The sequence below is a fragment of the Excalfactoria chinensis genome, chromosome 30, assembly GCF_039878825.1.
Source record: "Excalfactoria chinensis isolate bCotChi1 chromosome 30, bCotChi1.hap2, whole genome shotgun sequence".
In the NCBI taxonomy this organism is placed as follows: Eukaryota; Metazoa; Chordata; class Aves; order Galliformes; family Phasianidae; genus Excalfactoria; species Excalfactoria chinensis.
Window position 1 is genome coordinate 446,649 of NC_092854.1, and position 22,418 is coordinate 469,066.

The 22,418-nt window shown below is 46.4% G+C and overlaps 2 protein-coding genes across 2 annotated transcripts; both read right to left on the reverse strand.

The window, feature by feature from the left end:
- Window positions 1-3,858: 3,858 nt before the first annotated feature.
- Window positions 3,859-4,827, reverse strand: LOC140263406 (olfactory receptor 14J1-like). Its single transcript, XM_072358282.1, has one exon. The coding sequence runs from the start codon at window positions 4,825-4,827 to the stop codon at window positions 3,859-3,861; it is 969 nt and encodes a 322-aa protein (XP_072214383.1).
- A 7,964-nt stretch (window positions 4,828-12,791) lies between these two features.
- On the reverse strand, window positions 12,792-13,742 carry LOC140263407 (olfactory receptor 14J1-like). The gene has a single exon (XM_072358284.1). It carries the CDS (start codon window positions 13,740-13,742, stop codon window positions 12,792-12,794), a length of 951 nt encoding a protein of 316 aa, XP_072214385.1.
- Between the last annotated feature and the right edge of the window lie 8,676 nt (window positions 13,743-22,418).

Genomic DNA, 22,418 nt, shown 5'->3' on the forward strand with positions numbered 1-22,418 from the left:
ACTGTGTGGACAAATGTCCTCCTCTACCTCCCTACCCCATTTCTACTCACATTGGCCCCATGGGACTTGGTTCACTTTTCCTCACATCACTCTTCTCCTCTGATGTCACCCACTCAGTGTTAAACCTCCTTTGCTTCAACTCCCACTGGCTTTCCACAGATAACCAGCAGCACATGGAAAAGTTTTCTCTTTTATTTTGGACAACAAACAGAAGGAAAGGTGATGCAATTGAATGAACAGTAAAATACATTGAACAACTGCATGCCTTGTGCAAGCTGCGTCTGTTGAGGTTTGTCTTTCACAGGGAATATTTGTACTAGAAATGAGTTAGAGACAGATAGGATGGGATAGATAGAATCACAGTGAAGGAGTTGACAACAGATTCCATCAGACTTTTGAGGAATGGAGAGAATTCCAGTAATCTCCCTGGGATGTATCAGCCAGGTAGTTGGGAGGTATCAACTTAAAACTGAACAGGAATTGTGAGTATTTCACCCATTCGAAAACGTTAACACATTCTTATTGATTTCTATCTTTGTCTTCAAATCTTTTTTTCACTTTTATTGACATTAATGAACATCTTTTAGAATTCGCGATTTAAAAAAAGGAAAAGGAAAAGGAAAAGGAAAAGGAAAAGGAAAAGGAAAAGGAAAAGGAAAAGGAAAAGGAAAAGGAAAAGGAAAAGGAAAAGGAAAAGGAAAAGGAAAAGGAAGAGGAAAAGGAAAAGGAAAAGGAAAAGGAATTGGAAAAGGAAAAAGAAAAAGAAAAGGAAAAGGAAGAGGAAAAGGAAGAGGAAGAGGAAAAGGAAAAGGAAAAGGAAAAGGAAAAGGAAAAGGAAAAGGAAAAGGAAAAGGAAAAGGAAAAGGAAAAGGAAAAGGAAAAGGAAGAGGAAAAAGAAAAGGAAAAGGAAAAGGAAAAGGAAAAAGAAAAGGAAAAGGAAAAGGAAAAGGAAATGGAAAAGGAAAAGGAAGGGGAAAAGGAAAAGGAAAAGGAAAAGGAAAAGGAAATGGAAAAGGAAAAGGAAAAGGAAGAGGAAATGGAAAAGAAAAAGGAAGGGGAAAAGGAAAAGGAAAAGGGAAAGGAAAAGGAAAAGGAAGAGGAAATGGAAAAGAAAAAGGAAGGGGAAAAGGAAAAGGAAAAGGAAAAGGAAAAGGAAAAGGAAAAGGAAAAGGAAAAGGAAAAGGAAAAGGAAAAGGAAAAGGAAAAGGAAAAGGAAAAGGAAAAGGAAAGGAAAAGGAAAAGGAAAAGGAAAAGGAAATGAAAAAGGAAAAGGAAAAGGAAGGGGAAAAGGAAAAGGAAAAGAAAGGGGAAATGGAAAAGGAAAAGAGAATGAAAGAAAAAGGAAAAGGAAAAAGAAAAAGAAAGAAATAGAAAAAGGAAAAAAAAGGGAACAAACAAAAACCAAAAACCAAAGGGGTTTGCTGTGACCTGGCATGTGCTAGCCCTGAGCTCTGGGAGAGGGCAAAGGGCAGAGGGTGAGCAGATAGTTTTAACAAAGAGAAAACACAGTGGCAACAATCTGTGGAGGAAGGGTTATTTACTAAATGTAACCAAATCAAACAAAACGAGAGAGAGAAGAGTACCCAAAACAGGAGTTAAACCACGATAGTGTGAGGGCATCATGTGCTTTTCCCTGCGGGGAGCTGAGACAGCCAGAGTCAAAGAGCAGCTGGGATACGGTCCCGAGTGCAGCGATAGAATGTAAGGGCACGGGAGATATACGTTGGGTGCCATCAAGAAAAATTAAGCCAGAGGTTAGTGGTGAAAAAGAAATTGTCAGGGAATTAACAAGAGCTGAGTATCCTCTTCTAGGACCTCTTGATCGGACGCCCAAGGAATCCTGAACTGACGGAGCGCAGAAGAACTTTCTTGTGGATACTGAAGAAAAAGAAACCTAAGATCCCAGAGAAACAACCCCTGCTGCCTACAAGAACTACCATGTTAATGCTGTTGTGTCTTTTGTCTCTGTGTTGGTCACCGGTGGGGGGTGTTCTTTTGATTCAACAACCTGGGAATTTGTGGGTTACTTGGGCCAAACAAACAGGGCGAAGGGACAGGGATCGGAGAGATATATCTGGAACAACTTCACTGCAAAGGCACTACTGCCAGGTATATTCTTGATTTGTGGTGACTGGACATGGCAAGGGGTACCAGCAAATGCTGTGGAGGGACCTTGTTATCTGGGAAGGCTAACCATCCTGTCCCCACGTGCCTTCGAGTGGGTACAGTTGGCCAGAGACATGACTAAAGCTCAGAAGAAGCAGAACATCCATACGCTGAAGCCAGACTGCGGTGACGGAGTTTGCCTTTGGGGACCAACTGCACGAATCTTCGCATCCATTTTAACCCCAGGAGTTGCCGCAGCGCAGGCACTGAAGGAGATAGAAAGACTAGCCTGTTGGTCCATAAGACAGGCCAATGCAACTTCCGCACTGCTAAGTGAACTACTCGTGGACGTTGATAGCATTAGACATGCCGTGCTTCAAAATAGAGCGGCGATTGATTTCTTGCTTCTAGCACAGAACCATGGGTACAAGGATTTTGAAGGGATGTGTTGTTTTAATCTGAGTGATCACCGTGAATCTTTACATAAGAAACTGGAGGGGTTAAAAGAACATACAGGAAAAACTGGAATACAGGATGATCCTTTTGGGGATTGGTTGGAGAGCTGGTTTGATAAAATTGCACCATGGTTCAAGCAGTTGCTTAAGATGTTAGTTGTAGGGCTTATGCTTTTTGCATTAATGTTGTGTGTGCCATGTGTATTTCACTGCTTGCTAGGTTGCTTACAGCGTATGGCTGAAAAGATGATTTTCACGCAAATAGAATATCATAAGATGCAGGATAGGTTTTAGGGTAAGAATTAGGGATTAGGTATTAGGAATGAATGGGGTTTATTAGTTGGGTGTATTAGTGGGTTTATAGTGTTGAGTATTGTAACAAGTTAGGCTTTCTTAGCATGGGGAGGGGGAGATGTTGTGTATTAGGCGAAATACGGGGAATATCGGGCTGTTACGTGGCAGACCCTCCCCCATTTCTGGAAGGATCAGTGACGTGTACAAGGTAGTAGGTGTATTCGAAAGGCATAGTTTATATAAGTGTGTGTTTGCTTGAATAAATCACCATTTTACCGCTCATCTCCTTGGTGTCACTTTGGTAACTGGCCTAGCTGCGAACTTCTAGGGAGTCACGATCGTAAAGTCATCAGCGGCCGTAAAGCCTTCACCGGAGTCCCACCCTGCTTCGTCTTCACGCCACGTCCTCTGGGGATGCCGACCCCACAACCCCCAACCGGGAACCCAAAATGCCCCAAACAGTGGTAACACAGAAAGAGGACATTAACTCTTTAACTTCCACTGTTCTGCGTGATGTTCTGTGGTGGAATATCAACAATAGAAATCACAACACCACCACACAGAGGCACTGACAGACGTGAACCTGAAAGCACAGACCCCAGCCAGGAGCCCAGGGATGGCCTGTCAGATGTTGCAGGCTGAAATCACCACACAGCTTGATGAACAGCCATGTGCTTCCTGCTGGACTGTGGGTTTCTTAGAACATCCGACCCCAACAGCTCCAGAAATGTCTCACAAGAAGGAGGACAGACAGAGTCACTGCACATCCTTTATTCTGTTAAGGTTCACAGAGAGCCTGGTTCATTATGTACAGTGCATCTGGTCTACACTACAAAGGTACAAGCTAAAGAGTAATTGATTTCAATAATGTTGTTATAGTGAATAGCAATACAGTATATATATATATATATAGTATATATACATATATATATATAAAAGAATACGTTTTAATACATTACAGTTATAAAAACTGATCAAAACAAAAAGAAACAAAGAGTTTGCATCAGTCAAAAGCATGAATCCTGAAAGAAGGGCAGTTCAATATTTGTGAAACACATTTTGTCATCATTTTCCTCACTGCATCCTTGACTTCCTGGCTCCTCATGCTGTAGATGAGGGGGTTCACTGCTGGAGGTACCACAGAGTACAGAAGTGCCACCATCAGGTCCATGGACGGGGAAGAGAAAGAGGGGGGTTTCAGGTAGGCAAAAATGCCAGTGCTGACAAACAAGGAGACCACAGCCAGGTGAGGGAGGCACGTGGAGAAGGCTTTGTGCCGTCCCTGATCAGAGGGCATCCTCAGCACGGCCTGGAAGATCTGCACATAGGACACAACTATGAAAACAAAGCACCCAAAGCCTAAACTGACACTAAAAATGAGAAGCACAACTTCCCTGAGGATGGAGCCTGAGCAGGAGAGCTTGAGGATCTGGGGGATTTCACAGAAAAACTGGTTGACAACATTGCCTTGGCAGAAAGGCAGTGAAAATGTACAGGCAGTGTGCAACAGGGAATTGAGAACCCCAGTGCCCCAGGCAGCTGCTGCCATGGTGGCACAAGCTCTGCTGTCCATCAAGGTCCCGTAGTGCAGGGGCTTGCAGATGGCAACGTAGCGGTCATAGGACATGATGGTGAGAAGGGAAAGCTCTGCTGAGAAGAAGAAGACAAAGAAAAAGAGCTGTGCAGCACATCCTGCGTAGGAGATGGCCCTGGTGTCCCAGAGGGCGTTGGCCATGGCTTTGGGGAGAGTGGTGGAGATGAAGCCCAGGTCGAGGAGGGCCAGGTTGAGCAGGAAGAAGTACATGGGGGTGTGCAGGCGCTGGTCGCAGGCTACGGCTGTGCTGATGAGGCCGTTGCCCAGGAGGGCAGCCAGGTAGATGCCCAGCAAGAGCCAGAAGTGCAGGAGCTGCAGCTGCCGCGTGTCTGCCAATGGCAGCAGGAGGAACTCGCTGATGGAGCTGCTGTTGGGCATCTGCTGTTCCTGGGCTTGGAGTCCTGTTCAGAGTGCAGAAGATGATGACAAGTCCACACCATTCTCTGAGACACTCCTCTTGCTACACAATGAATGACAGAAAAATGGAAAATATTCATTTAACTCCAGAACTTGAATTTATTTTCATGATCTTCACCATCACTTAAGGAGCGGAAGATTATGGAGCTCTTAATTCCTTTTCTTTTCCTAATCATATATCAGCCTCCTGGATATTTATGTGACAGTTCACGAAACAAGCATTTGACTGTAGAAGAATGTGGGAGCCTCAGAGCTGTGTTTATGTTTGAATGCCCCTCTTAGATTTCTCCCTCCAATCCTCTTTCCTTCCCTCAGACCAGGAAATAGAAAATCCCTGTCTTGTCTCTCCTCTTGCAAAGCACCCTTACAAACATTCAGTTGTGCAGTGGAGCTGTGATCTCCCTGCCACAGGCAGCAGCTGTGGCAGCAGAAGCTCTGCCGGGGGACTCCTTCCACTCACACATCTCCCCCTGAACAGCAGGGACCCTGCTCTGCTGGACAGCCCTTGGCACCCGCCTGCAGCCCCGTCTGCACAGACTGCAGCCGTGCTGGGACACGCAGCCCTCAGGGCTGTGCTTTCATACTGCAGAATGGAAACCCTCAGCTAAAACAGAAGTCTTTTTCCCCTGAAAAGAAACATGCAGTGCCTGAAGCCAGTTCTGCTTCAGAACTATCCACATTTAGTCCCGCTTTTAGTTAACCCTCTATGAAAAGTTGCTCACAGTCTGAAGTGAGACTTACCATGTCGTGATCTGTGAGCAGTGCTCCTGCACTGAGCTCACATCCCGCTCAGACCATTCACATCCTGCAAGCTCTCTCCCCTTTCTCTCCTCTCTTTCTGTCACCTGCAGGCTGTGCTCTGCACAAGAGCTGCTCCTGGGCACAGCTGTCTCTCTGCAGCACTGCCCACTTTTATGATCTCCCTGAGTCCCAGAAGCCCAGCCGAGCAGAATAGGATGACATTTCCATCCTTCCCACTCGTCTCCCCTGAGATATCCCTGGGTCCTGATGGCCAACAGCTCCTGAAAGTCAACAGCATCATGACTGTGTCTAACTCATTTCTTGTACAAATTTTCCCACTGAAAGACAAACCTCAACAGATGCGGAATGGACATGGCATGCAGTTGACCACTGTGTTTTAGTGTTCATTCACTTGCAACACTTTTCCTGCTGTTTGTTGGCCAAAAACAAAAGGAATTCTTTCATGGACCATGTGTTTCTGGTTCTCTGTGGAAAGCTAGTTGGAGCTGGTGCATATGAATTTTAACACTGAGCGGGTGAATGCAGAGGAGAAGATTGATGTGAAAAAAAAGTGATGCAAGTCCCATGGGGCCAATGTGAGTAGAAATAGGGTGGGGAGGTTGAGGAGGACATTTGCCCACACAGTAACAGAATAGAACTCATTGGGAACATTCCGGATTGATACCAGTTGCACAGTGCTGCTTTAATGACTTGTTTAAACTCAAATATAAATAAATAAACAATAAACAACTGCCGGCTTCGGCCACTTTAAGCTCTCTCCATATTGCTCTCTATTTTGCTGTACAGGTTCTGAATACCTTAAGATGATGACAGGAAGGCACAATGCTCAGGAGGCTCTTCAGGTGATAATGGGCCCCAGGCGATACTTGATGATAAGTCCGTCAACCTCCAGTGCAGAGAGAAGACTGCACAAAGTGCTCAACAAGACAAAGGCAGAAGTAGCAATGAACTTTCTTGGAGTATTAATGGGCCCACTGAGGGACACTAACAAGCAAGCTTCCCCAGGGACTTGTTAGAGCAGATAATTGGAAGCCATGACTACAGGCAGGCAAAGGCACTGGCATGGTGGCTCTGATGCTGAGAAACCCCTGCTTTTTCTTATGAAGCAGAAAGACCAAGCCCTGATTCCCAGGCCCTTGGCAGGGAGAACCTCATGCTGACTAAGGATCCTTCCTGGGGCAGTGGATGGAGGTCTGCATGATGTTAAAAGAAAGACATGGGGACAGAAGATCCCAGGCTCTGCATGGGCTGCAAGGATGCTGTGAAGTCCATGTCCCATGTGTGCCCTGTGTCTCATCACAGGATGTGGGATGTGAGAAGGGCCCAGTCTGAACAAGCAGTCAATCCCAATGTAACTCTGAACTTCACATCTCTCAGTTCTGGTGACATCCAATGCACACTCTCCCATAATTTGATGTCTTTTATGCTCTTCAGTGCCCAGAAGTGCACCCAGTGCTCCAGGTGAGGCAGCAGCAGTGCAGAGCAGACAGGGACAATCCTTTCCCTCACCCAGCTGGCAATGCCTTGCTTGATGCACTCCAATTGACCGCTGAGCTTCCTGGGTGCCTGGGCACACGGCTGACTCATGTTCAATTTGATGTTGACCAGGACCCCCAATCCTTTTCAGTCAGACCACTCTCTAGTGTCCCATATCCAGTCAGTGTGTATGTCCAGGATTGCCCCTACCCAGGTGCACAATCAGGCACTTGTTCTAGTCATACTTTATGCACTTGGTGCTTAGTACCAACTGGTACCCACTTCTCTGACTTGTCCACATCTCTCTGCAAGTCCTCTCCCCACTCACTGGAGGCAACAGCACCTCCTCATCTGGTCTCATCAGCAAACTTGCTCAGAACATCTTCTAGTCCTGCATGCAAGTCATCCACAAAAACATGAAAGAGAAGTGGCCCTAAAATGGCGCCCTGGGGAACCCTGATAGTGACCATCTACCAGCCTGATGGAACCCAGCAACTATAGTGCTTTGGGCCTGACCTATTGACTAACTGTTCACCCACCATGTTATATTTCTGCCTAGCGGAATGAAGGACATTCTGCTCAGAAGGGTGTTGTGAGAAATAATATCAAAAGCTCTACTGAAATCCTCAAAGATAACTTCAACTGGCTTCCCTTGATCAACCAATTTGCTAACCTTGTCATAAAAAGTCCGATAGTTAAACAGGACCTTCCCCTCTGGAAGCTGTGTTGGCTGTGACCAATGACAGAATTGTCCTTCAGCTGATTTTCCATAACTCCCACCATCATTGTCTCCATCATTTTACCAGGCACTGGAGTGAGACTTACAGGTCCATAATTGCCCCTGTCACCTTTCTTGCTCTTCCTTACGAGACAACATTTGCCAGCTTCCTGTCAACTGACATGACCCTACATTTATTTAGATGCAATTGAAATGAGAGCCCTGAGCACACTAAGGTGTCATCAGTTCAAGAACGTAGACGTGCCATAGCTTTGCAATGCCTTGAACTCCAGAGTATGCCACAGATGGAGCAGAGAGGAATTTCCACCTCTTCTCTTTTGAGCTCATCCATGTGGAAGTAGAATAACACTACCTGGTACATGGGGACTCTGTCTCTTCTTTGCTCTGCTCCGCTCACAGAGGAGTGGTGCAGGGGGTTGCTCTCATGTCAGTGCAGATAAACTCACTTCCTCTTTAAGCCTTTTTTCCTCTGTAAACTCTTCCACTGTTTAAACCCTCATTGTTACTTCCACATACCCTCAAGTACACTTCCATATGCCATCAACAATTGCAATTTCTTATACCTTCAAAACAGTTTGTCAAACAATACAGTTCTTCCCATAAACAGCCTTAGTACCATCTATCTTTCCATTAAGAGTCTGTATTGTTCAGTTATAAACATCTCGCCACAGAACCTGCACTGACTGGCCCACCAACCTCACACACTTTCTCACAAGCAGTAGATCGTATTACATAAATGGGTTGACACTTATTATATTGGATAATAAAAAATGCTTTTTAGACTATGTTAAGAGTAAAAACTAAGGAGACTCTAGGTCCCCTATGAAGTGAGGGGGGTGTTATGGTAATGGAGTGTGCTGAGAAGCTGTAGATACTGAAGTCCTTCTTTGCTTCTGTCTTTTGTGAAAAAGCTCTCCCTCAGGAATCCCAGATTCTGGTGATTAGTATGAGGGTCTAGGGAATGGAAGAAGTGCCGTTAGTCAGGGAAGAGCTGGTCCATGAGCGCCTAGGCCACACCGATGTTCATAAAGCCATGGGACATTACGGGGTGTATCCATGGATGCTGAGGGAGCTAGCAGCAGTGATTTCTGCACCACTTACGATCATCTTTGAGAGGTCTTGGAGAATAGGGGAGGTGCCTGAAGACTGGACGACAGACAATGTCACTCTGGTCTGCAAAAAGGGCAAGAACGAAGAACCGGGCAATTACAGGCTAGGCAGCCTCAGCTCTGTCCCTGGAAATGTGATGGAACAGCTTGTGCTGGAAGCCATTTCCCGACAGCTGGATGAAAAGGAGGTTGTCAGGAGTAGTCAGCATGGGCCCACAAAGGAGAGGTCATGATCAACCAACCTGACAGCCTTCTATGACATTGTCACCAGCTGGGTGGATGGGGGGGTGAGCAGTAGATGTCGTCTATCTTGATTTCAGCAAGCCATTTGATATTGTCTCCCACAATATCCTTATAACAAAGATAAGGAAGTGTGGGAAAGATGAGGGAACAGTGAGGTGGGTTGAGAACTGTCTGACTGGCAGAGCACAGAGGGTCGTCGTTGGCAGTGCAGAGTACAGTTGGAGTCATGTAAGTAGCTCCTGGGTAGTATACCAGGGGTTGGTGCTGAGTCCGGTCTTGTTCAACATCTTTATCAGTGACCTTGACAAGGGGATAGTGGCCACCCTCAGCAAGTTTACTGATGATATGTACTTGGCAGGATTGGCTGACACACCTGAAGGCTGTGCTGCCATTCAGCAAGACCTGGACAGGCTGGAGAGCCAGGCGGTAAGAAACCAGATGAGGTTTAACAAAAGCAAGTGTAGAGTCTTGCACCTAGTAAGAAATAATTGCATGCACCAGGACAGGTTGTGGGATGAGCTGCTGGAGAGGAGCTCTGCAGAGAGGGACCTGGGTATCTTGATGGACGACAGATTGGCCATGAGCCAGCAGTGTGCCCTCATGGCCAAAAAGGCCAATGGCATTCTGGGGTGTATGAAAAAGAGCGTGGCCAGCAGGTCGAGGGAGGTGATCCTTCGCCTCTAAACTGCCCTGGTAAGGCCTCATCTGGAGTACTGTGTCCAGTTCTGGGCTCAGCAGTACAAAAAGTCAGGGATCTCTTGGAAAGAGTTCAGCAGAGTGCCACAAAGATGGTGAAGGGCCTGGAGCATCTCCCCTATGAGGAGAGACTTAGGGAACTGGGTCTGTTTAGCCTTGAGAAAAGAAGACTGAGAGGGGACCTGATCCAGGTCTATAAATATCTGAGGTGTGGGGTCAAAGTGGAGAGACCAGGCTCTTTTCAGCAGTTTGTGGAGACAGGACATGGGGAAACTAGGTCATAAGATTTTCTACACGAATGTGTGCAAGAACTTCTTTATGGTAAGGTTGATGGAGCACTGGAACAGGCTGCTCCAGGGTGTTGTGGAGTCTCCATCTCTGGAGATATTCGAGACCCGCCTGGAGGCCTTGTGTGAGCCTACCTGGTGTAGGGAACCTGCTGTGGCGGAGGGGGTTGAACTCCATGATCTCTGGAGGGCCCTTCCAACCCCAGTGATTCTGTGATTCTGTGTTTCTGTGAATAATGGGCACCTGAGACTGTAGAGTTATTTACCTGACCACAGGGATGAGCTCAGCAGAAGAGACAGTTCTTGCTGTATTCCTCATCTATTGCAAATTCCAGACCTTACGGCATTTCACAGCTGTGACTGACTTGCAGAAACAAACTCTATAATCCAGAGATTGGTTATAAAGCAGTGTCACAGGTTACCTAGATTTACCTGTGGCCATGATAGGGGGCAGCCGCCCCGTAGGGCCCCAGGCCCAAAAATGGAAAGGATAAGGGGAATGGGAAAAGAGAACAGTGGTGGCAATCTAAGGAGGAAAACTTATTTTACTAAAAATGATATCGGAATACAAGATAACACAATATAATACAATATGATTGAGGTAAATAAATCGAACAAAACAGAAAGAGTGCCCGAAAACCAAGAGGCCTACTGTAAACTCTAGGTGACACGACTGGAACGCTTCTCACTCTCTGTGAGTCTGAGAGAGAGAGCTCCAGCCTGGGCGCGAAATTATATTTGTTCTTCTATCATGACTTATCTCTGGCCGCAAAGTCCTCTGGGATACGTAGATTTCTTCTGAGAGCTGAGTATTCGGGACGTTGTTATTCCACGGAACTGGAGTATGAACCTTTTAATGACCCATACTGCACATGATGTTATGATGTGGAATATTGACAGCAACATTACAAAACCATGACAACAGGGGCAACTGACACTGATACTGATGCCTGCTGTGATTGACCAAGATCCACTTGGAGGTTTCCTGTTTTGGTTTGGGTCTCAGTTTGGAAACTCTCTCCACAGTAGTATTATATAGAGTTCAGTAAGCATAAGCTAAGGCCCAGAGTCGACATTCCTCCTCAGATCTTCCTGAGCTGCACCATCCCTTACTCAGATACTTGTTTCATTTCTCAGGGTCCCACGGCTGTTCAAAAGTAAAATCCCATGACACCGGGTGTCCGCACACTTCTAAGCTCTCTCCTAAACCTCTCCATATTCTGCACCACTCAGCATTCTCCAGTTTTTGGGAAGGCTTCCACCACAGAATATAAATTACAGTTTCAAGGAATGCACTCAGAGAGACTGACAGCATGGTACCTAAGCTGGCACCCTAAGCATGCATAAGGAACTGAGATGAGCACCTGGAAACCAGTCCTAACACTGTATTGTCGGTTACATTAACTAGGATGGAGAGGGACCAGGCAGGTATCTCCATCCATGCCCTTACTTGATTATAGGTATGTGCAACTCTGACACAGAACATGAGGAGCTTAAAAAGAAACCAGCAAGTTCCAAGGAACATAATGGCCCATAATCCTCTATACAATGCTCTTAAAATGAAGTAGATGCCCATAGTTGCTTGCATTCTCCATGAATAATTGTCACGGGGTTACCCCTAAATGAAAGTCCATGGCTGGGCGGCACAGGCACCAGGAAATTAAAAAAGGAGAGAGAAATAAAGGGGAAAATAATAACAACAATAATAATTAAATAAAATGAAAGGTTGTTGCTGCAACCTGGCCTGTGCTGGCCTCACGCTGCGGGAGAGGGGAAAGGGCAGAGAGTGAGCAGATAGTTTTAACAAAGAGAAAACACAGTGGCAACAATCTGAGGAGGAAGGGTTATTTATTAAATGTAACCAAATCAAACAAAACAAGAGAGAGAAGAGTACCCAAAACAGAAGTCAAACCACGATAGTGCGAGGGCAGCACGTGCTTTTCTCCGCAGGGAGTGGAGACAGCCAGAGGCAGAGAGCAGCTGGGATCTGGTCTGGAGTCCCACCCTTCTTAATCTTCATGCCAAGTCCTCTGAGGATGCATCCCCTTCCCCCCCCGCCCAAAATGCCCCAAACGACGGTAACACAGAAAGAGGACATTAATTCTTTAACTTCCACTGTTCTGCGTGATGATCTGTGGTGGAATACCGACAACAGAAATCACAACACCACCACACAGAGGCAATGACAGACGTGAACCTGAAAGCACAGACCCCAGTAAGGAGCCCTGTCAGATGTTGCAGGCTGAAGTCACCGCACAGTTTGATGAACAGCCATGTGCTTCCTGCTGGATTGTGGGTTTCTGAGAACATCCAATTCCAACAGCTCCAGAAATGTCTCACAAGAAGGAGGACAGACAGAGTCACTGCACATCCTTTATTCTGTTAAGGTTCACAGACAGCCTGGTTCATTATGTACAGTGCGTCTGGTCTACACTACAAAAGTAAAGAGTAACTGATTTGAATAATGTTGTGATAGTGAATAGCAATACAGTATATATACATACAGTATATATACATATATATATAAAAAAGAATACGTTTTAAGACATTACAGTTATAAAAACTGATCAAAACAAAAAGAAACAAGAGTTTGCATCAGTAAAAAGCATGAATTCAAAAAGAAGGGCAGTTCAATATTTGTGAAACATATTTTGTCATCATTTTCCTCACTGCATCCTTGACTTCCTGGCTCCTCATGCTGTAGATGAGGGGGTTCACTGCCGGAGGTACCACAGAGTACAGAAGTGGCACAATCAGGTCCATGGATGTGGAGATAAATGAGGGGGGCTTCAGGTAGGCAAAAATGCCAGTGCTGAAAAACAGGGAGACCACAGCCAGGTGAGGGAGGCACGTGGAGAAGGCTTTGTGTTGTCCCTGCTCAGAGGGCATCCTCAGCACAGCAAGGAAGATCTGCACATAGGACACCACTATGTAAACAAAGCACCCAAAGCCTAAACTGACACTAAAAATGATAAGCACAACTTCCCTGAAGTAGGAGCCTGAGCAGGAGAGCTTGAGGATCTGGGGGATTTCACAGAAAAACTGGTGGACAACATTGCCTTGGCAGAGAGGCAGTGAAAATGTACTGGAAGTGTGCAGCAGGGAATTGAGAACCCCAGCGCTCCAGGCAGCTGCTGCCATGGTGGCACAAGCTCTGCTGTCCATCAAGGTCCCGTAGTGCAGGGGCTTGCAGATGGCAACGTAGCGGTCATAGGACATGATGGTGAGAAGGGAACACTCTGCTGAGATGAGGAAGAGAAAGAAAAAGATCTGTGCAGCACATCCTGCGTAGGAGATGGCCCTGGTGTCCCAGAGGGCGTTGGCCATGGCTTTGGGGAGAGTGGTGGAGATGAAGCCCAGGTCGAGGAGAGCCAGGTTAAGGAGGAAGAAGTACATGGGGGTGTGCAGGCGCTGGTCGCAGGCTACGGCTGTGCTGATGAGGCCGTTGCCCAGGAGGGCAGCCAGGTAGATGCCCAGCAAGAGCCAGAAGTGCAGGAGCTGCAGCTGACGCGTGTCTGCCAACGGCAGCAGGAGGAACTCGCTGATGGAGCTGCTGTTGGGCATCTGCTGTTCCTGGGCTTGGAGTCCTGCTTAGAGAGCAGTAGATGATGACAAGTTCAAAAAACTCTCAGAGGCACTCCTTCAGCTGTACTATAATTTTCCTCATCTGCTTTCTGCTGTACTGCAAAATATTTCCTTTCCCTTTGGAAAATGTACATTTAGCTCCAGAACATAAATTTAATTTCATGAGATTCACCATCTCTTAGGGAGTAGAAGATTAGGCAGCTCTTTATTTCTTCTCATTTCCTAATCATATCCCAGCCTCCTGGATATTTTTCTCTTTACTCCAACTGCTCTTCAACATCCCTACCCCAGTCTCTATGCACTTCAACATCTCTTAGAGAAGTAAGACTGTTTGCAGGATAGGTGAACGATTAAAGTCTGCAGAAAACCACGAGAGCTGGAACTGATTTTATCCTTTGAGGAAGGAAAGGCTGAAACTACGTTCTGTGTGATTGTTCAGAAAACAACCAAAGAATTGAAGAAATACTGGGAAGTCTCAGAGCTGTTTTCAAAGTTTACACCACCTTTTAAATTTCTGCCTCAAATCCTCTTTCCTTCCCTAAGAACAGGACATGGAAAATCCCCGCCTTGACTGTCCATTTGCCAAGAACCCTTACAAACATTCAGTTGTGCAGTGGAGCTGTGATCCCCTGCCCCAGGCAGCAGCTGTGGCAGCACAAGCCCTGCCGGGGGGCTCCTTCCCCCCACACGTCTCCCCGCAGCACCCTGGACAGCTCCCCGGGCAGGCTGAGTGCTGAGCCTGGCAGGCGGCAGAGTCCCATAGCCGGCACACAGCCCCTGGGGCACAGCAGGGACCCTGCTCTGCACAACAGCCCTGGGCACCCGCCTGCAGCCCTGGCTGCAAAGCCTGCAGCTGTGCAGGGACATGCAGCCCTCAGGGCTGTGCTCTGACGCTGAAGCAAGCAAGCCCTCAGCTGGAGCAGATGTCTTTTCCTACAGCAAAGAAACATGCAGTGCCTTCAGCCAGATTTGCTATGGGATGTCCCAGATTAAGTTAACCCTCTATGAACAGCAGCTGCATGGCCTGAAGTGAGACTTACCGTGTCATGGTCTGTGAGCAATGCTGCTGCAGTGAGCTCAGAAGGCTGCTCACACCTTATGCATCCTGGAAGCTCTCTCCCCTTTCTCTCCTCTCCTGCTGTCACCTGCAGGCTGTGCTGTGCACTAGAGGTGCTCCTGGGCACAGCTGTCTGTCTGCAGCACCATCCACTTTTATGAGCTTCCTGTGTCCCAGGAGCCCAGCCCAGCTCAGCAGCAGAGGATATCATCTTTATCCTTCCCACTCGTATCCCCTGAGATTTCTCTGCATCTTCATGGTCAACAGCTCCTGAAAGACAACAGCATCATGACAGTACATTAAAATCTGTTGAATTTAACACCAGATTTCTAGTGGTCAGTGACTTATTCCAGACATGTGGTAAGTCCTCCCAGAGAGTGTTTGTTGAAACTAAAAGGGCACACAGATAAGGACACGATATCATAGAATCATAGAATCACCAAGGTTGGCAAAGACCTACAAGATCATACAGTCCAGCTGTTCACCTATCACCAATAGCTCCCACTAATCCATGTCCTTCAACACAATATCCATTCATTCCTTGAATACCATCAACTGGTGAATCCACCACCCCCCTGGGAAGTCCATTCCATGTCCCAAATTGCAGGACGTGGCATTTGGTCTTGGTGAACTTCATCCCATTGGCTTCAGCCCAGCTCTCCAGCCTATCCAAATCCCTCAGTAGGGCCTTGCTAACTCCAGGCTGATCCACACTCCCAGCCAATTTGGTGACATCTGTAAACTTACTTAGAGTGCACTTGATGCCTTCATCCAGATCAACAATAAAGGTATTGAAGAGGAAAGGCACCAGCACTGACCTCTGGGGAACACCAAGTAGGTGCACAGGTAGGCGTCCAGCCGAGTCTTGAATATCTCCAGACAAGGAGACTCCACAACCCCGTTGGGCAGCCTGTTCCAGTGCTCCGTCACTCTCATTGTAAAGAAGTTCTTGCACACATTTGTGCGGAACTTCCTATGCTCCAGTTTCTGGCATTTCCCCTTGTCCTGTCTCCACACATTGCTGAAAAGATTTTGGTCTCACCACTTTGCCACCTACACCTCAGATATTTATAGACCTGGATCACGTCCCCTCTCAGTCTTCTTTTCTCAAGGCTAAACAGACCCAGTTCACATAGTTTTTCTTCATAGGGGAGATGCTCCAGGCCCTTCACCATCTCTGTAGCCCTTTGCATCACTCTTTCCAAGAGATCCGTGTATTTTTTTTATAATGGTGAGCCCAGAACTGGACACAGTACTCCAGATGAGGCCTTACCAGGGCAGATTAGAGGCGAAGGATCACCTCCCTTGACCCCCTGGCCACCGTATTTTGTATGCACCCCAGAATGCCATTGGCCTTTTTGGCCACGAGGGCACACTGCCAGCTCACGGCCAACCTGTTGTCCATCAGGATACCCAGGTCCCTCTCTGCAGAGCTCCTCTCCAGCAACTCATCCCCCAACCTGTCCTGGTGCATGCAATTATACCTCCCTAGGTGCAAGACTCTCCACTATCTTTTGTTAAACCTCATCTGGTTTATTACTGCTCAGCTCTCCAGCCTGCCAGGCCTCGCTGAATGACAGCACAGACTTCAGGTATGTCAGCCAGTCCTCCCAACTACCTGTCATCAGCAAACTTGCCGAGGGTGGCCACTATCCTCTTTCAAGGACACTGATAAAGAAGTTGAGAAAGACTGGACCCAGCACTGACACCTGGGGAACACCGCTACTAACAGTTCTCCAACTGGGCTCTGCACCACCAACGACGACCCTCTGTGCTCTGCCCGTCAACCAGTTCTCGACTCACCTCACTATCCATTCATCTATCCCACATGCCCTCAGCTTTCATCTAAGCAAACTTTCATAGGAGACAGTATCAAATGCCTTGCTGAAATCAAGGTAGAAGACATCCACCACTCTCCCCTCATCCACACAGCCGGTGACAATGTCATATCTGGCTGTCAGGTTGATTGAGCATGACCTCTCCTTGGTGAACCCATGCTGACTACTCCTGACAACCTCCTTTTCATCCAACTGTCTGGAGATGGCTTCCAGCACAAGCTGTTTCAGCACCATTCCAGGGACAGAGCTGAGGCTGCCTAGCCTGTAATTGCCCGGTTCTTCCTTCTTGCCCTTTTTGAAGAACAGAGTGACACTGGCTATCCTCCAGTCTTCAGACACCACCCCTATTCCCCAAGACCTCTCAAAGATGATAGAGAGTGGTGCAGAAATCACCACTTCTAGCTCCCTCAGCATCCGTGGATACATACCATTGGGCCCTATGTCTTTATGAACATCAGTGTGGCCTAGGCGCTCACGGACCAGCTCTTCCCTGACTAAAGGCAAGTCTTCCATTCCCCGGACCCTCATACTAAGCTCCAAGGTCTGGGATTATTGAGGGAGAGCTTTTTCACAGAAGATGGCAGCAAAGAAGGCCTTCAGTATCTCCACCTACACAACATCCCCCATTACCAGAACACCCCCCTCACTTAGTAGGGAACCCACAATCTCACTAGTCTTCCTGTTAATCTTAACATACTTAAAATAAACAAACAAACAAATAAATAAATAAATACATCTTTTTTATTTTCTTTTTCGATGAGTGTCAACCCATTTATATAATACTATGCTCTGTTTGCAGGGAAGTGTGTGAGAGAGGTGGGCCAATGAGTGCTGGTTCTGCTGTGATGTGTTTATAACTGAATAATACAGGCTGTTCATGGAAAGATAGATGGTATTAAGGGTGTATATGGGAACTAAAAAACAGTATTGTTTGACAAACACTTTTGATGGTATAAGAAAGTGCATATGGAAGTGCATATGGAAGTGCACTTGAGGGGATGTGGAAGTGTAAATGAGGGTACAAATAGTGGAATAGTTTACAGAGGAAAAGGAGTTAAAGGGAAAGTGAGTTAATCTGCACTGACATGAGAGCAACCCTCTGCACCGCTCCTCTGTGAGTGGAGCAGAGCAAAGAAGAGAAAGCGTCCCCATGTATCAGGTAGTGTTATTCTGCTTACCAAATGGATGAGCTCACAACAGAAGAGGCATTTCTTCCTCTCTGCTCCATCAGTGGCATACTCTGGAATTCAAGGCACTGGAAAACTATGGCACATCTAAGTTCTATCAATGATTACTCCTTAGTATGCACTGGGCTCTCATTTCAATTGCATCTAATTCAGTCTAGGGTCACACCAGTTGACAGGAAGCTGGCAAATGTTGTCTCATTGTAAGGAAGAGCAAGAAAGATGACACGGGTAATTATGGACCTGTCAGTCTCACTCCAGTACTTGGTAAAATTATGGAGAAAATGATGATGGGAGTTATGGAAAAACAGCTGAAGGACAATTCTGTCATAGGTTGCAGCCAACACAAGTTCACGAGGGGTATGTCCTCTTTAACTTAAGGTCTTATTGTGACATGTTTATCCCTTTAGCTGAACAAGAGAAGCCAGTTGATGTTATCCCTGAGGATTTCAGAAGAGCTTTTGATACTTTTTCTCACAGCACCCTTCTGGACAGAATGTCCTGCATATGGCTAGACAGAAATAGAACGTGGTGGGTGACGTGTTGGCCAATAGGTCAGGCCCAAAAGATTATAGCCAATGGGTTTCATCGGGTCACTGTCAGGGATCCCCGGGGCTCCATTTAAAAGCTATTCTCTTCCATGTTTTTGTGTATGACTTGCATGCAGGACTAGAAGATGTTCTGAGCAAGTTTGCTGATGATACCAGATGAGGAGGTGCTGTTGCCTCCACTGAGGATGGACAGGACATGCAGAGAGATGTGGATAAGTTAGAGAAATGGGTACCAGTTGTTAGTAAGCACCAATTGCATAAAGCATAACAAGAACAAGTGCCTGATTGTGAACCTGGGTAGGGGCAATCCTGGACATACACACTGACTGGATATGGAACACTGGAGGGCATTCTGAATGAAAAGGATTGGGGGTCCTGCTCAGCATCAAACTGAATGTGAGTCTGCAGTATGCTCAGGAAGCCGGGAAGGCCAACTGTCCCGTGGAGCACATCAAGCAAGTTATTGCCAGCTGGGTGATGGAAAGGATCATCCCTCTCTGCTCTGCAGTGCAACAGCCTCACCTGGAGCAGTAGGGGCACTTCTGGGCACCGCAGAACATAAAAGACATCAAATTATGGGAGAGTGTGCATAAGATGTCACCAGAACTGAGAGATGTGAAGTTCAGAGTTTCAATGAGACTGACTGCTTGTTCAGACTGGGCCCTTCTCACATCCCACATCCTGCCATGAGACACAGGGCACACATTGGATCTGAGTTTCACAGCATCCTTACACCACATGCAGAGGCTGCGATCTTCTGTCCCAGTGTCTTTCCTTCAACATCATACAGACCTCCATCCCACCACCCCAGGAAGGTTCTGAGCCAACATGAGAGACAGGATCTCCCTGCCAAGGATATGGGAATCAGGGCTTGGCCTTTCTGCTTCATAAGACAAAGGAGAGGTTTCTTAGCATCAGAGACACCATGCCAGTGCCTTTGCCTGCCTGTACTCATGGCTTCCAATTATCTGCTCTAACAATTACCTAGGGAAGCTTGCTTGGTAATGGCCCTCAGTGGGCCCATTAATACTCCAAGAAACTTCACTGTTACTTTTGACTTTGTCTTGCTGAGTACTTTGTGCAGTCTTCTCTCTGCACTGGAGGTGATGGACTCGGCACCAAAAGAACACTGGGGCCCTTAATAACCTAAAGAGCCTCCTGTGCCTTGTGCCTTCCTGTCATCTTCTTCAGGTTTTCAGAACTTGTTCAGCAAAATGGAGAGTTATCTGGAGAGAGCTTTAAGAGAAAGAATCCAGCAGACATTTTTAATCTATTTATAGATGAGTTTAAAGAAGACATTGAAGCAGCACTGTACAGTGGATATCAATCCAGGATGTCCTGAACGAGTTCTATTCCGTTACTATGTGGACAATGGTCCTCCTCAACCTCCCCACCCCAATTCTACTCACATTGGCCCCATGGGACTTGCATCACTTTTCCTCACATCACTCTTCTCCTCTGCAGTCACCCGCTCAGTGTTAAACCTCCTTTGCACCAGCTCCCACTGGCTTTCCTCAGAGAACCAGCTGCACATGGGCAAGGAAAGTATTCTATTTTATTTATTTATTTATTTTGGCCAACAAACAGAAGGAAAGGTCATGCAATTGAATGAACAGTGAAACACAGTGATCAACTGCATGCCATGTCCAAGCTGCATCTATTGATGCTTATCTATCTCAGGGAATATTTGTACAAGAAATGAGTTAGACAATGATAGGATGGGATAGATAGAATCACAGTGAAGGAGTTGACAATGGAGTCCATCAGACTATTGGGAGATGGAGCAAATTCCAGTAATGTCCCTGTAAAGTCAGTTTGGAAGGAAGGGGAAAGGACTGGAAGCAGAAATCTAAACGGGGCTGTCAAATTTGAACACAGCTCTGAGACTCCCAAATTCTTCTTTAGGCAATTGCTTGTTTTCTGAGCTGTCACACCCTCCAGGAGGCTGGGACATGATTAGGAAATGAGAAGAAATTAAGAGCTCCATAATCCTCTGCTCCTTAAAGGATGGTGAAGCTCATGAATTTAAATTCTAGTTCTGGAGTTAAATGAATATTTTCCATAGGGAAAGTCAAATGTTGATAGTGTAGCAGGAGGAGTGTCTCTGAGAGTGGTCTGGACTTGTCATTATCAGGGGGTTTCCCGCGGAGAAACTGCTATCAAGTATCATCCACCTGCTTTGCACTGATCTCAAAGAATATTAGAGGATGGACTGGCCTGAAGGTAAAATTTTAGAACATCACCAGCAGAAGAAGTGTCACGTGCCAAAGAGGCCCCACCATGCAAGGAACTACCAGAAAATGAAAAGAAATATGCCCTGTTCACTGATGGATCATGTCGTATTGTAGGGAAGCATTGCAGATGGAAAACTGCTGTGTGGAGCCCCTCACAACATGTTGCAGAGGTCACTGAAGGTAAAGGAGAATCAAATCAGTTGGCAGAGGTAAAGGCTGTTCAGCTGGCCTTACTTGTTGCTGAACGGGAGAGGTGGCCAGTGCTTTATCTTTATCCTGACTCATGGATGGTGGCAAATGCCTTATGGGAGTGGTTACAGCAGTGGGAACAATATAACTGGCAACAGAAGGGTAAAACTATTTGGGCTGCAGAACTGTGGAAAGACATTACTGCTCAAACAGAAGATATGGTTGTAAAGGTGTGTCACGTGGATGCACACATGCCCAAGATTCGGGCTACCAAAGAAGAACAAAACAACCATCAGGTAGATCGAGCTGCCAGAATTGAGGTGGCTCAAATAGACTTGGACTGGCAGAACAAGGGTGAATTACTCCTAGCTTGATGGGCCCATAAGACCTCAGGCCATCAAGGAAGAGACGCGACATATAGGTGAGTTAGAGACCAAGGGTGGACTTAATTATGGATGCTATTGCTCAGGTTATTCATGACTGTGAAACATGTGCCATAATTAAATTAAAAATAAGCCAAGAAAATGAAACCTCTCTGGGGGGAAGGGTGATGGCAAAAGTATAAATATGGGGAGGCATGGCAGGTTGATGATATCACTTTCCACGATCTCTCAATTGTAAGTCTTATGTGCTTACCATGTTGGTGGCAACCACTGGTTGGCTTGAAACATACACAATACCCCTTGCTACCTCTGGAAAGACCATATTAGGTCTTGAGAAACAAGTCCTGTTGCAACATGGCACCCCAGAAAGAACTGAGTCTGATAAATGGACCTCATTTCAAAAATTCCCTTATAAATACTTGGGCCAAAGATCATAGCAGTGAGTAGGTTTATCATATCACAGTATCACAGTATCACAGTATCGTGTGAGTTGGAAGGGACCTTAGAGATCATCGAGTCCAACTCCCGGGATTCAAGCCTTCTGTGTAGCAGAGCAGCATTTCTACCACTCGCTCCACAGTGAGATTCAAACCCGGGACTCCGGTGTTGCAAGCGGCACTTCTACTACTGCGCCAACGGGGCACACATATCCCCTAACATGAACCTGTTTCTGGTAAAATTGAACGAAAGAATGGGTTGTTGAAAACTATGTTGAAATCAATGGGTGGTGGAACATTGAAGCACTGGTAGAAGCATTGTTCAGAAGCCACTTGCTTAGTCAATACTAGAGGATCTGTCAATCATGATGGTCCTAGCCAATCCAGCCCCCTACACACTATAGAAGGAGATAAGGTCCATGCTGTACATGTAAAGAACATGTTGGGAAAAGCTGTTTGGGTCCTTCCAGCCTCTGGAAATGGCAAACCTCTCCGTGGAACTGTTTTTGCCCAGGGGCCTGGGTGCACTTGGTGGGTGATGCAGAAGGATGGGGATGTTCAATGTGTACCACAAGGGAATCTGAATTTGGGGGAGTACAGTCAGTAATTCCATGTATATGTACGTATACAGACCTGTGTGTGTAATGCATTTTAATTATTGTTTATTTCTATATAGATAAGTTTTCTACGCATAATGTAGTGATGTTGAATATGGGGTGGAATGTCATGGTTTTGAAAATTTTCCTATTGGTATTCCACATTTTATAGTAAAAATTTTTCCT

What these genes read in the sequence shown, in the direction of transcription:
- LOC140263406 (XM_072358282.1), bottom strand. Translation starts at nt 4,827, where the DNA reads ATGCCCAACAGCAGCTCCATCAGCGAGTTCCTCCTGCTGCCATTGGCA.
- LOC140263407 (XM_072358284.1), bottom strand. Translation starts at nt 13,742, where the DNA reads ATGCCCAACAGCAGCTCCATCAGCGAGTTCCTCCTGCTGCCGTTGGCA.